Source organism: Cydia fagiglandana, chromosome 22, assembly GCF_963556715.1.
Source record: "Cydia fagiglandana chromosome 22, ilCydFagi1.1, whole genome shotgun sequence".
In the NCBI taxonomy this organism is placed as follows: Eukaryota; Metazoa; Arthropoda; class Insecta; order Lepidoptera; family Tortricidae; genus Cydia; species Cydia fagiglandana.
In genome coordinates, this window is record NC_085953.1 from 1,376,138 (window position 1) to 1,393,356 (window position 17,219).

The window sequence follows — 17,219 nt, forward strand, 5'->3', positions numbered from 1 at the left end:
TTCTGTTTGTTAGCAATATACAAAATTTAACAGAGGTTGGTAAGTTGTTGCTAAGTTTTATTGAATAAGAGGGCTATTGAATAATTTCACGGTTTAGACTCACTTGTAATTAGTCACTCGCGCGACATGTTTCGGAGAGCCTAGGTCTCCTTTCTCAAGCACTATTAACAGTGTAACGCGGCGAGCCACAGTACGCGATACACGGCTGACGTGAACGCTGCTCGCACTGTTAGTGCTTGAGAAAGGAGACCTAGGCTCTCCGAAACATGTCGCGCGAGTGACTAAGAACAAGTGAGTCTAAACCGTAAAATAATCAATGTTAATATGTCTCACAAAAATTTAAATTCGAATAAGGGAGTTACAGGTTACTTCATAGAACCTATCGACTTCCCAAGGAGAAACTCAAAGAAAGTTAAAAACCTTAACTCCACTTTATCGATACCCCCCTCCCTAGGGTGAGCCGCAATACCTCGCGAGCACTGCTTACATAAGGGTTATTGCTCCCAGATTTAGGTTTCAGGTTAACCTTTCAGCTAGAATCGGAGTGGTGCGGATTTCGTTTCGAGATGATAACGCACATTTTGGTTCTAAGATATGAATTGTTAAACTTATGTGCATTGCAGTAGTTTTTTTTATTACTACTACTTACTATTGGCTTCATGTGATTGTGAAAACAGAGGAGCTTACTTGCTAGACTCAATCAAAATGTCATTTGCGATCATTTTATTTTCATTCAATACACAATACACACACTACCTACACATTTCTAATGAACAATTGCACACTTCTGTAGTTAGTCTACCATTTTGTCCACAGCTTTGCGCATTTTCGTATTCCTATGGTGAAATTAATAACCTTATAAGAAAATACTCTGCATATTCTCCATATCGTATTACTGTCTGTCCGTCACGAATGGAAATGCTCGAGGAAAACTGACTCCTCCGGGAGTGGGCGTAATGGGACGGCTAATATTTATTCGATGCTCGAATATGTGTGTGAAATCCCCAATCCGCACTGAGACGGCGTCGGAACGTGTGGTTTCTAAAGTTGACGCTCCAGCTATAGTTTGTCAAAGGATTGTCTCATTTCAAACATAGACAGAGAGAATCATACTGTCTTTGTCTTACACTGGTACTAGCACCCAAAAGAAAAGGATGAGTATAGTTTTCCTGGTTCTTACTGACTGACAAATTGGTTTGACCAACTATAGATTTTTTTGCGGCGTTGTCGCTGTTGTATCTGTCAATTTCTGAAAAAAAATTTAGGTAGCTATGTCAAACGGTCTCTGAGAAAAACGTATTTAACTGATTTGCAAGACCGAAGTGATCCCACAAGTGTTCCGTAAACAAAGTTTTGTACGGAACACTAAAAATGAGTGAGGGTGGTATTCCACCTGTCCAATGTCATTGCGTCTCACTTTCTCATTAAGCAAAATGTGAGACGCAATACACTTTGGACAAAGAAATTGGATAGGTGGAATACCACCCTGAAATACACCACCGCATAGCTACCACGATTATGAAGTTCATTCCGTCACTTATTTTATTAAGGAAATTGACAGATACAGCGCTTGCAAGACCGCAACAGAAAGTAATGTCGCAACAATAATGAAACTCCAGTTGCCGTTAAAACGTCATCTTAAAATTCATAATTATGTATATCTCAAACTGACACACAGGGGACTGCCTATGATACATGTGTCAATTTGTCAAAATCCATATTTTAGAAAGAGCGTTTAGCCAACTTCTGAGTTTGATTCGTAATTAAAACTATTACCTAATGTTTTATATTATTTGTTGGAATTATATTTCTTCATTATCATTTAACATGCAGTTATCATATAGCCCACAAACTGAACCCAAGGCACATTCTTAATACATCACAAAATGATGTCAAGCAATCCCAGTGTCCCCACACCGTACTTCATTTATCCTACAATCTAAACCTTATCACAAACTGGGTCAACATCAGTTGTGTCGCGTTACTCTCGCTAGAGCGCGTAGAGCGCCAGAGAGCTCTCCGAGAGGCCTAGAGCGCTCAAGCCGTCTAATGGGCTGGCTCTGTGCTTTTTAGCGCGTTTTTTTACGAGTCTGTTAGAGAGCCCGGGATAAGCTAGTTTGAAGTTGGCAAGGTGTTTTTAAAGATGTTTTTCATGGCACAATTGCTTTGCTATAAAATATAGGAAAAGTAGAAAACTTCACTGACTAGGGCGAGACTCGCGGCTCGATTCGGAAAATGAATTAGATCTCTACTAGACCTCAACCAGTTACGATGTGGATAATTTAAAGATATTTGTAAGATAGATATGTCAAATTTAACGTTTCCGCGATTCTGGAGGTCCTCTTGAACGATTTCGACAAGTTATGACTTAGATATCCAAGTCACATCTAGTCGATATCTAATGTAAATCTAGTGGATCCCTATATCGTCTCTAGATCTTGTGATTATCTCGTTTCCCGAATACGCGTGTCGGACTTATAACTCGTTTGAAAAGTGTAATTCTCTAATGGTAGATGTCGCTATTTAGCCCCCCCCCCTAAGGTAGATGTGTTGTATGGTCGAAATATTTGCTGTCAAAGGGTAAGTTTCGATAGCTAGTAGGTAGTGCGGCAGGCTGGTATCCGGTAGTTTTTCCACTTTTCCTCTAGATATCTATCTAATATTACGTACCTAAATATTGTACCTAACTAACATTCCTAGTTAACATACCTTCTGATAAAGAGATAATTAGGATGATGTCATTAATTAAAGTTTGCCGGGTTTGCCCGAAGATTATTTATTATTATCAGAGCAAGTAACCATCAAAGTGGCCGTAAAGTTGTCCTACTTTTATGACAATTTATGACTATTACAGATAATAGTGTAGGTACTCGTACTATCTTAATTATCGTGTGCTTGCTGACTTATTTTTATTTAAAAAAAAACCGGACATGTAGGAGTCGGACTCGCCCACCGGAGGTTCCATACTTTTTAGTATTTTTGTTATAGCGGCAACAGAAATACATAATCTGTGAAAATTTGAATTAGACAGTTCATGAGATACAGCCTGGTGACAGACAAACGGAGAGTGGTGTGTTAGTAATAGGGTCCCGTTTTTACCATTTGGGTACGGAATCCTGAAAATGGCGTCATATAAATGTATGATGTTTTCGCCAATGTCTAAAATAAATGTAAAATGTTGTCCATTTCCAACAAATACAAATTCAAAATGACAGTTGTGAAGGACAAATACAAAGTCAAAATGACAGTTGTGAAGGACAAACCATTATCAAGGGCTTATTATTATTAGACTTTTCGTTTATGAATAACAAAAATATTTACAAACATACACGGTAATTACCCTGTATTATACCGGCTGTGGCCTGTAACATGAGCAAATTATTAAAACATAGATTGTACTCCTCAAACGGTGACATTTTTGTTCAACAACTTTTAAAAATTATGAAGTATTTAGACTCCTTATTTTTCATACAAAATAAATATTATTTTCAGTGGACGCCATGGTCACGCCATATAATTGCTTGTCAAGCCTTAAACATAACAAAATTCGCAATACATTGCGTCTTTGAATAACCTTTAAAGTGTATTAAAAATCAACATACAAGTTATTTTCAAAAGTCGCTGAACAAATGTTGATCAGTATAAGGAGTACAGCCTAGAGTTAAATTTATGGCTCATACAGGCCACACCCGGTATGATAAGAAAATACATCTAAGCAATGGTCTGCTCTGTCCCATACTGTCCTTCAACACAATGACACATAAAATTCAATTTAAATACAATTCAACACAACAACGTCCAATTATTTATCTCATTTACTCGGCCTTTTAATCGAATAAAAAAGCAAGTCTTGTCGTAGACTAGACAAATGAACGAGGAACTGTCATGGCCGGCAATCTGCCTGTCAGGTTGGCAACATTAATCTTTCATGTTCACGCTTTTGTTTTATTTACTCGTTTTATTTTATCTGTGGGTAAAACAAAAGTACTCAAGTATGGAGATGATATTTCTTTAATTTAATTCTTTAAGAGCCAACAGGAGTGGTCATATCTCCATACAAACGTACTCGACTGTTTCCTCCGTGGGTTTTGATGCTAGAGCAATGATTTTTTCAACACAGATTAATATTGTCGATATCTATGTCGGACCGTTTTGCTTTTCTTCATATTTTTGTTTTTTAAGGCGCTAGAGCCCTTCAATAATGCCCAAAATGACCGCGACGCGAGACGCGTTGTATTCAATACTGATATCAATTAGCCAAAAAAGCAAAACGGTTCGACACAGATAATTTGATAATCATTCAGATTTCCAAATTTGGTTACGATTGGTTAAGTTTTGGAGGAGGAAACAGTCGAGTACGAAACCTCGATTTTTGACATTTTTACGCAGGATTTTTCGCCTTGTCCTTATCGCACTAGTTTTAGGAGCCGCTTCCGTTAGCGAGACGGGTATATTTACCTAAAATGTTTAAAACTCAGCTCCTGTTTCGTTTTAAGAGTCAGAGTTTCGTTGTCATTTAAAACTACGTGTTATTGTAATTCAACTTTGCACATACAATGACATACTGCCGTATTCGAACTTCAAGATATTCATAAGAGACGACACGTACAAGATCTATTCTAAATATGTTACAGTTTAGATATCAACTAGTTCTCTTTTGCAGCGCAATTCGGGCAACCAATGTCCTTTTACGAGTTTTACGTTATATAGAGTAAGATATCTATTAGATGTGAATTGGATCTCTAAGTCATATCCTGTGGAAAACGTTCAAGAGTATCTCCAGAATCGCGCAAATGTCATATTTGACGGTTAGATCTTAAACTTATCGTTATCGTATCTTGGTGATGACTAAAAGATATCTAATAGATGTCTATTTCATAATCCGAATCGGGCCCATAGGCCGTCACTTTCTCAAATCAAATTAGGCTATTCAGTTCACGGTATCGTCGTAACGAAAATGAAACTTCACTACAAGATAAACTGTGTGAATGAAAAGTTCAAAAAGCATTGTTTGTTATGTGGGAATGAAACTTGTTACGTGAGAATATCGATGGAGTTTCACTCGGAAAGCGAGAGCTGTGGGGAGCTGGGGCCATGAAAAGCAATGTGAAGCTTGGATAAATAGGTAACTACCTACACCGATGACCCAAAGACGGACATGTAACGTATATATGTAATTAAACTGGTTTTGTGAGCTACAGACCTTGCGATAAAGACAAAAAAATTAAAAATAGTGCCATAGACGCTACTGGCGCTTAAGCCATTTACGCCAATTTCCACCATTTAAAACTTTTTCCAAAAAACGAAACGACAGAAAATTTTATATAAGTACCGACCCTGTTCACAAACTTTCACGAGAATAAATATGTTGAGGAATGCGACCTGCAGAGGACATCAGACATACGAAAGGTTTTTGTGCCCAAGCTAAAACGGAGACCTTCGTTGGTGCTCGGTCAACTACAAGTTTTAATCGTTTTAATTTATCTGAAGATACAATATTTTTATGTAAACAAGTTCGAATTTCGTGCGCTGCCAGAGATAAGTTATGTGGTTGTAAAGCAAATTTAGTGATGTACCGACTATTGATTTGGCCGACTAGCCGACTAGCCGACTAATCGGCGCTCGAATGGCCGATTAGTCGGCCGACTAGTCGGCTAGTCGGCCAGATCATTAGTTTCGTATAAGATCAGGTGAAAAACAATAGTTTTGCTCTTTTGGTTGCGCTATTCATAAATTAGCTTGGCAAAAAGGTGTTCTCTATAGGTTCAAAAACCTATCACAAGAATCCTCGTTCAATTTCTGTCTTTCTTTTATTTTGCAATCCTGAGCACACCGTCAGTAGGTACAACTTGTAGGAGGTATTTCCAAGGCTCTATTTCTCGTACGTAGTTGCCAGTTAAGAACCTATCCCCTGTGGTCAGCGTCTTTACGAGCAACGTGCCCTGTTTATAAGTCTCTAAATTCTGCAATAATATTAATAGTTCCCCATGGCTCCACCATTAAAAAAAAAAGAACTGAATTATAATAAAATCCTTTAAGTATAGAACTTGGCCATGAAATTACACGAGAATCAGTTGAGATCGACCTGAGGAAAACACCAGCCCACCACCACACGATAACGATCAAACGGTCAATTATATGAACAAAAGTTTTCACACCACACCCTGAATAGATATTTTAGTAAAATAGACATAAAACATATGGTAAATATTGACTGTTGGTTTCTTTTTTTCTGTTTTTCTTTCACTAATAAAGTGCCGACTAATCGGCCATTTTTGCCGACTAGTCGCCGACTAATCGCCGACTACAAATGTGGCCGGATAGTCGGCTTTCCCGACTAGTCGGCGACTAGTCGGTACATCCCTAAAAGCAATTACTATAAAACATAAAATGGCTGTAAACTGAAGTGCTTTAGTCCATTACGAGATAATTTATATACTCACAAAGCTATTCATACTAGATCGTAAGAAAATGCTTTGTCAGAAAGTAGGTACCTACTCAAAGTTATTAAATTAAGCCAGCAGAGTTTTTGAAATGTAGCGCTTTTTAAATCATAATACGTTTCTTAATAATTCGAATAGCAATATTGAGACCTTTTTGTAGTAGCTTCATCGATTTGAAACCTAATTAAACAACTTTCAAAACTCAAGAAAATAGTTTTTACTTCATGTTACATTTTGTTTTAATTTTTTGAAAATATTTTTAGTTTATTTGATGAGCTATAAGTAAATAAAAAAATTGAACAACTTAAAACCTACTTACAAAAATTGTAAAAATCTTACCCTAAACTAAAAACTAACCAACAAAAAACTATTCACAAAATTCGCACAGCGCTTTTCCAGATGCAAAGGAGCCCATCACGCTCGCCGCGTTGCTACGTTGAACTACGATGGACAACCTTTGCATAGACAATAGTGATCCAAAAGACTCGAGCCTTTTAGTACTTTTTTTAGGGCTCGCCTCACCTCTTGACGCCTAAAAGGCTAAAAGCCTATTACTATTTAATTAGTAAAATAGGCTTTTAGCCTTTTAGGCGACAAGAGGTGAGGCGAGCCCTAAAAAACCGGGCAAGTGCGAGTCGGACTCGCGCACGAAGGGTTCCGTACCATAATGCAAAAAAAAAACGAAAAAAAAGCAAAAAAAAAAACGGTCACCCATCCAAGTACTGACCACTCCCGACGTTGCTTAACTTTGGTCAAAAATCACGTTTGTTGTATGGGAGCCCCATTTAAATCTTTATTTTATTTTGTTTTTAGTATTTGTTGTTATAGCGGCAACAGAAATACATCATCTGTGAAAATTTCAACTGTCTAGCTATCACGGTTCGTGAGATACAGCCTGGTGACAGACGAACGGACGGACGGACGGACGGACGGACAGCGAAGTCTTAGTAATAGGGTCCCGTTTTACCCTTTGGGTACGGAACCCTAAAAAAGAACTAAAAGGCTCGAATCTTTTGGATCATTAAGGCCCACTTGCACCATTCCACTAACTCGGGGTTAAGCGGTTAAACTGTTAACCTAGTGTCAAATTGTATGGCTAACAATGGCGATTCCTGGTTTAACCGGTTAACCCCGGGTTAGTGGAACGGTGCAAGTGGGCCTAATAAAGAGAGACCCGGAACGAGTTAGAAATTCTAAACGACTAAAATTTCATCAAAAAGTTAGTTATGGCATAGATTTGTATTGCTCGCAAACAACCTTGAGTGAGATCTCATTGAGTTGCGGCGTAACGGACTGCAACTTTATTGTGTTATGCACTTTTTGCTAGCGCGTGTTGCAATTTGTCGTGACTACTGACGTTTTGTAAAGGTTTTTGTTTTAATGGTTGCTCTTGCGCATGATATGAAACAACGTCCATTCTTACTAATGTGTTGTGTCAGAAAGTGAAGTATGATGTCATGTCGTCAGCGATATATGCGCCACTTGCACCGTCCCACTAACCCGGAGTTAACTCGTTAAACCCAGTGCTGGATTACGACATTTCGATGCCCTAAGCATTTCTAGACCATGGTGGCCCCTCTCCACCAGATATGTCTCCATTAGATATGCCAGTGTCAAAACTGACGTTTCTTCAAACAAAACGTCACTTTTAACACTGACATATCTAATCTAGAACGTATCTTGAAGTTCGAATAGGGCCGTAGTGTTCATACAGGTATATCTATATTTAATCATAATAATTTATTGATAATAAAAATTACATGTCATTACTATAGTTAAGTACATAAAATGACACAAAATAAAATTAACAGTCCGCCGGACGGTATCGGCCTGTCAGTTGTTCGGAACTGCCAGAACTGTTGTTCTCTAACTGACAGGCCGATACCGTCCGGCGGACCGTTAATCAGTGGGATCCTTTGGCTAATGTCTTTTATACAGGTCCATTATTTACTAATACAGTCACCTGCAATAATATATTACTCTTCGAAAGCCGCAAAAATATGTGACACGTTTTTATGGCTCTACAAATAAAATCGAGTCAGATATTTTTGCGGACTTTGTTGTGTAACATATTATTGCAGTACACAGTATTGGTACAGTCATCTACTGTACCTAGTTCCGCAAATAATAGTTCACACACACATACAGTAGTCACATGAACCCGTCGCCAAAAGACGCTCCCATACAATACAATCTGTCAATGTCTTGAGTTTGTAAAGGCGATTTCGCGCTGCCGCGGTGTATCCTTTTAAGAGGGGGCTCCCGCAAAATTGCAGTTTTTATTTTGCGTTTTTACACGTTTTAATGAAAGGAAAATGCAATAAAAAAATTCATATAGAAACTAGACTATATTTTTAAGGGCAGAGTGTAAGCAAAACCTTAAAAGGTTAAAGTTAGCTCGATAGAAAAAAAACACGAAAACATGTCTAAGTTTAATTTATTTTCAATTGTATATCATGACCCTGCATTTAATAGCAGTATAATTTTAGTGAAAAATAGCTAGTAATATAGCCGAAATATTTGTGCAGCGAAATTTTAATCAGAAGTATAATTTCAGAGTTATCGAGGAAAAACGTTAAAACCCGCGCGATCGTCAAATCGTCCGTCGCAATTTTCGCACGGCGCGCCGTATTTTTTATTCCTTTCTAATTTGCCCATTTGCCCTCTTACCCTCTTAAGGATTACGAGGTCACACTTATTATAATGGTAACCTACGGCGGAAGGTCAAAGGGCAATGACCTGTAATGTATGGACTAGGTATTGGTATGTATCTAGGTGTAAAACAATAGCCTAGATTTTGGAACTGATAAGGGTGTGATTGACGGGTTTAGATCCGGAAGATGTCGTATAGATATAGAATAGAATCCAATAGAAAATAATAGTGACATTCGGCCTGATTCGAACCTTAAAATACAAAGCTACGAGTACAGATACGATTTCTTCAAACAAAAACGTCACCTTTGCCACTGACATATCTGATCCATATCGTATCTTTAACAAATTTTTGACGTATCTTAAACTTCGAATCAGGCCGATTATCTATTAGCCCTACATTTCTGAGTCCGCTAATTCCAATATTATTATTTACTAAACGGGACATAATCGCGTTTTTAAATTTACCTCCGACGTTTCATACTCATACTCATACTCATTTATTTATAATATAATTACATATTACACGTCAAAAATGGAAATTAAATTAGATAAATTAAGTTACAATTATAGTTATTATGTCATGTTGTTATTTCGAGGACGGCGTTGTCCCCGTGGTCTCTTTTTGTACCCATTAACGGGTTCTTTGACACATTTTTAATTTTCGTTTGGCGTTTTCCAACGTACGATTATCATCTTATCTAGGCCCCCAGAACAGTGGTGGATCCAATTTTGGTTTAGGAGGAGCTTGGACCCAATGCTTAGGTAGGGAACCTTAAATTTTTCATGGAGATTTTGGCCCTAAATACGACCTGCATCAGATTAAAGGTGACAGTCAATTTCCAACGACAGCTGCATTACTGTTCATCTTACTATGGAAATTGACAATGACAGCGACGTGTTCAGTACCGGTAGTGCAGCTGCGGTTAGAAATGGAATGTTACCATAATACAAATTATCAGGTGACAAATGTTTAACAAGTCATTGGATTAAAATAAATTGGGGTTTACGCATATAGTGATGACCTTGAAAACAAGAAAAAAAACCGGGCAAGTGCGAGTCGGACTCGCGCACGAAGGGTTCCGTACCATAATGCAAAAAAAACAAAAAAAAAAACGGCACCCATCCAAGTACTGACCACTCCCGACGTTGCTTAACTTTGGTCAAAAATCACGTTTGTTGTGTGGGAGCCCCATTTAAATCTTTATTTTATTCTGTTTTTAGTATTTGTTGTTATAGCGGCAACAGAAATACATCATCTGTGAAAATTTCAACTGTCTAGCTATCACGGTTCGTGAGATACAGCCTGGTGACAGACGAACGGACGGACGGACGGACGGACGGACAGCGAAGTCTTAGTAATAGGGTCCCGTTTTACCCTTTGGGTACGGAGCCCTAAAAATGACAAGGTAAGATACCTACTCTTAATTTAATTAAACTCTACATTTCAATTTCGTAATAATACTCACTTCGGAAGCCCATGAAACGTGCCTAGTGTCCGCCAGTACGCTTCTTTCCATTATAAGAAAGACAGCAAAAACGACCCAATCACGACACCATCACTGCACTATCCAGGCAAAAAAACACACAAAAAACTAAATCGATATTCGAAAAAAGAATTCGTTTCGTCACCGCGTCTTAAATCGTAACTCGGAAGACGCGTTCGATTTTAGAAAATCGCAAAAAACTAGGTAATTTTAATTACCGGCGTCCGCAGCTTGTGAAGCCGACTGACTCACTGCTATAGGTATGCTATCGTGAGCAGACACTATGTAAATCTCTATTGTATTTCAAAGAAATTAGTTTTCTTAACCGCTTTTACTGACTGCATCAGCTGATAGCGATAAAATGACGGTCGAGTGGCTTACTAGAGCGAGGGGACGCGATAACCGAGATAATTTGCATCAGATAGTTGATATCTTCCTTTGCATGCACGGATAAGCTGAAAATATTCAATTGACACTGGTATTTGGCCGCTTTCAGTCCAATTTAGCACTAACTAGGTAAATTGGGTCGTATCGTGACTCACACGTTGCAATTAAGGTGTTACATTCACGTTTTAAATTGAGTAATAACCACACACGCTATAATCACTAAATATACACGCAACTGTCAATAGGAATTGGTATCCGAACATCACTGGCTTTAAAAAAGTAACAAATTAAAAAATGCGTTTGAAATTGGAACGCGCGCGAAGATGGTTGTTTTGTTTTTAATTTTCGAGTGGTGTGGCTGCGTGGCGCCGGCCGACTGTGGAAACCGTGGTGGGAGTGGTGGTTGGTGGTGGGATCAATACCACAGTCTAGGGCGTACGCACGTTCACCAAACTTACTGGCCAGTTTTATAGCCGGCCAGTATAATTCTGACCATCTGTAGATATCATTTCAAGATTATTGAGGTCAGATTACAGTAGAGGATAGCCAGAATGTGAATGATGGCGGCTATATTTGGGATTATTACAGACGTACACGGAAAAGTAGATAGTTTTAATGGCTTTTTTGTGTGTTTATTACCTACACGTGTTTGGGTTTGTGTAGCGGCATTTATTTGGTCTGCGTTTGTGGCTATGTGGTTTCTAAGAAACCATAATCTATGAAAAAGATAGTTGGTCTCTGTAACCTAGTTAGATATTTATCCAGCCATCGCTCGGTTGAGGAACGGCAGACATCTAAAATTAAAAAAAAAACATGGCTTCCTGTTTGAAATTTTGTTAGATGATAGTTTAGGTGCTATTTTTGAATAAAATAATCGTCAGCCGGTTGTATCGCGGTAGAAAGACCGTCCGCTGGTCACAGGAACATGGCGGGAGCATATCAATTACATATGTATGTATGTATGTATGTATGTATGTATGTATGTATGTATGTATGTATGTATGTATGTATGTATGTATGTATGTATAAACTCTTTATTGTACAAAATACAAAACACAAATTTATGACATAGGATAGGCAGTACAAAAGGCGAACTTATCCCTTACAACATATACACCAGGCCTTTATTTTATCACCAAAGTGCTTAAAGAAGATGTATAATGAAGTCCCGTGACCATCAGTTGCCGCTGAGTTGGCGGGTTAAGTAGGTAACAGCATTCATGCAAACACGGAAATAAATTAAAAAATACATAAAGTCAGACTGTAAAAAGTCTGCAGCGATTTTGATAGCCCACGCAGTGCAAGTGTCATTTTAAACGTCAAATTTCTATGAAATTATGACGTATAAATAACACTTACGCTGCGTGGGCTATCAAATCCGCTGCAGACTTTTATTGGTGCGACTACATATATTGTAATTGTATCTCGATTACTTAGTTAGATGATAGTTAATATTCTATTGTAACAAAAATCCATTTACATTACCTACTAGGCATAACCAAGGCGGATAGCATCCTAAGCCGGAAATTAACTATTAACACAAGTGAGCTACCGGCCTCCCGCGTTAATAGTTGAAACCCCGACACGCTGTTGAGGTTTATCGCGTGAATATTAAGTATTAATGAGAAGGTTCATTATGAGTTTATGTTACCTAACCTACACGTCGTCAGGATTGTGTGGTTTCACGCATGGATATAAATCCTTGGGCCATATTAACTGGGGCCTTATTACAAATAGCGACACATATAAATTGAGATCACTATTAACTCCTTAAATTCCAAGCTAATTCCCTTCATATTCAATCTTACAAAATCTATTTATTTGAACTAAATATTTATATCTTCCGAATTTCATGAGATATTGTCTAACAACCATGGTAAGTACCTATAAACTTGAAAAGTGCACCCCCAGTTGACGGCACTTCGCTCAGTCGATTAAAAGCGTTATCAGTGTTATCACATTGCCTGAACCAATATCGGACGTGGGATAGTTAAAAAAAAAGAGTATTTTGCACAATGTGTATTGTTCAAAAGATAACCTTAAACCAAACAAGAACTAATTGGAGCCAAAGAGCAATTTTTAGCAGTTGCTTTTCTCCAAGAGTCATCCGACATCCGATATCGGATGGGACAATGTGAAAACGCTCTAATCTAAGTGTTAAAGTGCAAAATTACCGTATTTTGTTACCTAAGTCCTACCTCTTAACATACTACAAGTGTCTTCAACACCATCTCAAGATCTTAAAAACCTCGAAAATTTTAACTGACAGGAGTAACGACCTCCACTCGCATAACAACTAAAACGTCGTATCTCCATACCAGTGCCATATTTACATAAGACCTTTAGACTGTAACGACAGTAACACTACAATTGTTGTATCTTTATACGACATTCATATTAACGTAAGACCTTTTGAAAGTTAGAACTTTACTAGTGCAGCACTGCCGTTAGCCTAGCGTAACTATCTCAGTAGAAAAAGGTCGTATAAACCTTTAAAATCCATATACTTTTAATACATTTTAGTTTCAACTGTGTAATACGACTAAATTTAAAAGTCGTAAGCGGGTATGGAGTTGATATGTTTTTAAAGCTTTTTGTTTCGGTTGGTGGTTGACCGCAGTGCGAATGCTAAATACATAATAATGAACGTTGTTTGCTGGTTAAATAGTAATTGTGTTTGTTGCTCTCACATGGGTGCAGTCACCCGTGTTTTTGACGGGTTTTCTTAGGAATCTCAAATATGCATTCTACTCTATTTTGATTCCACGGCGGTAGCAAACATGCAATACGGGCGGCCTGATGGTACTGTAGCCAATGGAAGAGGTGTTTTGAGAATTTGACTTACGTATCTAAAACTAACACATTTTTGAACTAACTAACCCCCCCCACCAACCATAACGGCCCTATTCGAACTTTAAGATATGTCAACAATTAATAGATCTAAAAACGATTTAGATTAGATATATCAGTCTCAAATGTGACATTTCTTCAAACAAAAATGTCACTTTTGACCCTGACACATCTAATCCATATCGTTTCTAGAGCTATTAATTGACGTATCTTAAAGTTCGAATCGGGCAGTAAGTTTAAAAAAACTAAACGAGGTAAGTAAGTAAATCCAACTCCGAGCCGATACATTTGGCATCACAATCGAATCGATAACTCCGCATATGCCTGGCAGCACTTTAAATCTGGCAACTTTCTGGCTGACTCTCATATCGCCGTCAGCTAATATTGGACTTTAACACTGAGTAACTAGGTAGCTTTTTGATTGTGTCGCATCTGGCTACATTCTAGCTCACTCTCATATTGCCGTCAATTTATATTGGACTTTAACTATAACATAACAAGGTAGGTTTTCTAGTGTCTGTAATCTGGCGTGCTCTTATCACAATTCAACTTATATTGGTCTTTAATTCATAGTAATAAGGTCGGTTTTGGAATTGTGTTAACTTTTGGCATAGTGAGGTGAATTATTGGTAATATTGGATAAGTTCGATGGATCTGATTATAATACAGAGTTCGTAAGGAACTTTTAACATTAAATATAAGGGAATTGGATAAATGGGCTTGCGTACAAAAATAACATTATTATTTTTATACAACGTGTGAATAAATAGTTATGTACCTACTGCTACCTACGAGTACCTACCTACACAATTAGGTACATATCGAAACCTACTACCAATCGGCAAGCTATATTTCACCTTAAGCACCCCAGGCCCCAGCAGGCGCCTTTAATTAAGATAAAAAGAGTAAAATGCTAAGATAACAAACTATAAAAAGTTGGGAAGGAAAAAACTAAACTGTCTGCTGGAATTACGTATAAAAACAGTATAAATCTCAAGCAAGTCTAAAGATATTTTAAAATTTTATTCTTTCAAGAAAAACAGACGACGATGAGGTAAGTAAGTACATACCTACATCTCCTGCAAAGAAAATATGTGTGTTTAACCAGTTTAATTTTATAACTAAAACACGAGCTGTTATTAAATGTCAGTTATATACCTACTTTAATTAATTAAATTTAAATATTTTAAATATTTATTGTAAAATATTTTATTCCATATTTTCAGGATGCTTTCTATTCAACATGTACTTACGCATTTTTTAACGTTAATTGAATATTAATAATCAATGTAAGGACATTACCTACAAAAAGATACCCATTATTAGATTGGGTTGCACCTCAATATCTTTTTATTCTCTTTTCATAGCTGAATACTAAAATTCTTATTTCTCTATTCCCTGTACAATAAAAAGGGAAATATCAATAACCAAAGTGTGATCAAATAAATCACTTTCGGCACTGTCTCGCCTTTAACCCAATATGTAGCCACTCGCTAGGGTGCCCATTGTGAGAAAATGGGACACAATGAAGCTGGGACTGTTTTTGACAAATCACTGGAAAAATAAGGCCTTTGTAAAAAATGCTGCGCGGTTTTTTATATGAACGAGGTTTTTAGGTATTTCGACGTATACAGAAAAGTTAGAACTACGCATCTGAAAAGTAGAGCTATTCATTGAAACAGTTTTGAAATTGAAATTTGAGTTAAAATTTTGTCGTGGCAAAATGCCGGGATAACGTTCCTCGATAGAAGAAGACAGAAAAGCTAGAATTACGCCTCAGAAAAGTACAGAGCTATTCATTGAAACAGTTTTGAAATTGAAACTTGAGTTGAAATTTTGTCGTGGCAAAATGCCGGGATAACGCTGCTCGACAGGAGAAGGAGGAGACAGAAAAGCTAGAACTAGGGGAGACCGAGGTGAGTTGTGACAGAGGAGAGTTGGAACATCGTCGATTTTTTGGAATCTATTAACTACAAACTAGGTCGCAATAGCGCGCGTTTGTTAGTTCAAGTTACGAGCTAACAAACGCACACTGTTGGTTGCGACCTAGTTTCTAGTTAATAGAATCCAAAAAATCGACAATGCTCCAACTCTCCTCTGTTACAACTCACCTCGGTCTCCCCTACGCCTCAGAAAAGTACAAAACTATTCATTGAAACAGTGTTGAAATAGAGATTTGAGTTGAAATTTTCTTTTCATATCCAAGTACATACTTGGTTGCCTAGTTGGAAAACACATGTGCGTATTTATAATTACATGTATCGTTATGTGTATGAAATTGTATATTGGTTCACAGTTCTTTGGATTACTGTTATGCTGTTATACCATTCGGTTATTTGTAATCCCTAAACTACGGTTGTTTCTGAACGCAACCATAATTGACCGAATGTTTTATTAGTTTATCCATTCACTGGTTCATTCACTCTCTTCTTTTCTCAACCCTTACTAAGTTAACGACGCTCTGTATAAATTTAATTTGTTTTAATGAAAATACATACTTTTCATTTAAAAAGTGTCTTTTCTTCATACCACAACATAAATGGTGCCGAAACCACTTTTATTCTGTGCCTAAACGCCGATCGACAATCCCCAAGTGACATAAATGCAAATGGAACCCAGTTCTTTACGAAAGTAAGACGTTGACTGTCACTGACTGACATTGCGTGCCGCATGCCGTCTCCGCCAAGTCTCCACGGTACGCGTACGCGGGCCTTATTACTTATTTCTCTGTGGCCTTATTGAGGCGTCTTTGTTATAATGACTTGAATGATAATGTCTGTGACACAAAAATTTGGTTAACACCAAAAATATTACTTTGCTAATCCGCGAAAAGATAACGTGCTAGTCAATGAGTGCTAACCCGTTATATTTACTTGTGTATTTTTTACATGCATTAATATGGATTTCCGCAAAGTAACGCCTGATTCTATTCACAAAAATTTGCATATAAGTCTATAGGATACGCTAACACACGTTCATGCATCTAAACTTAAATAGGTAGAAATAGATTAACTGTCGTAACACAATGGAATCAATTAACTTTAGACGTACACGTACTATACAGGCCTGTGCTTAACTATGTAACATTTTTTTGCAATTCACTCGTAATGGTTTTATTATGGCACTACCCAGGATTTATCTAAGTTTTATCGCGGTCGGTAATAAATATTCCGGTAAAACAGGGATTATTAATGGATTAAGCCGCCGCGCCAGGAACGTAGACTAAAGACCTGACTTTAAATGTGGTAGAAAATAGGTTTTTATAAATAAACAAAATACAATGTGTGGAAATATGATATAAAACCTGTGGTAAACACGAATACGATAAGGTGTCGATTTATTTGGTCGTTTCATATTTTTTTGCATTTTTTTATAGACACTTGCAAAGAAAAAATATCTG

The 17,219-nt window shown here is 37.4% G+C and overlaps 1 protein-coding gene across 6 annotated transcripts in view; it reads right to left on the bottom strand.

The window, feature by feature from the left end:
- The window catches only part of LOC134675568 (serine/arginine repetitive matrix protein 1), a 91,368-nt gene that overhangs the window by 48,783 nt on the left and 25,366 nt on the right, over positions 1-17,219 (bottom strand). The window contains exon 1 of one of the 6 annotated variants that reach the window (XM_063533850.1): positions 10,565-11,509. The exons of the other annotated variants lie outside the window; for them this stretch is intronic. Coding sequence (XP_063389920.1) covers positions 10,565-10,615 — 51 coding nt within the window. The 5' untranslated portion in view covers positions 10,616-11,509. Of the gene's footprint in view, positions 1-10,564; positions 11,510-17,219 lie in introns of those variants that run through there. 6 annotated transcript variants of the gene reach the window in all.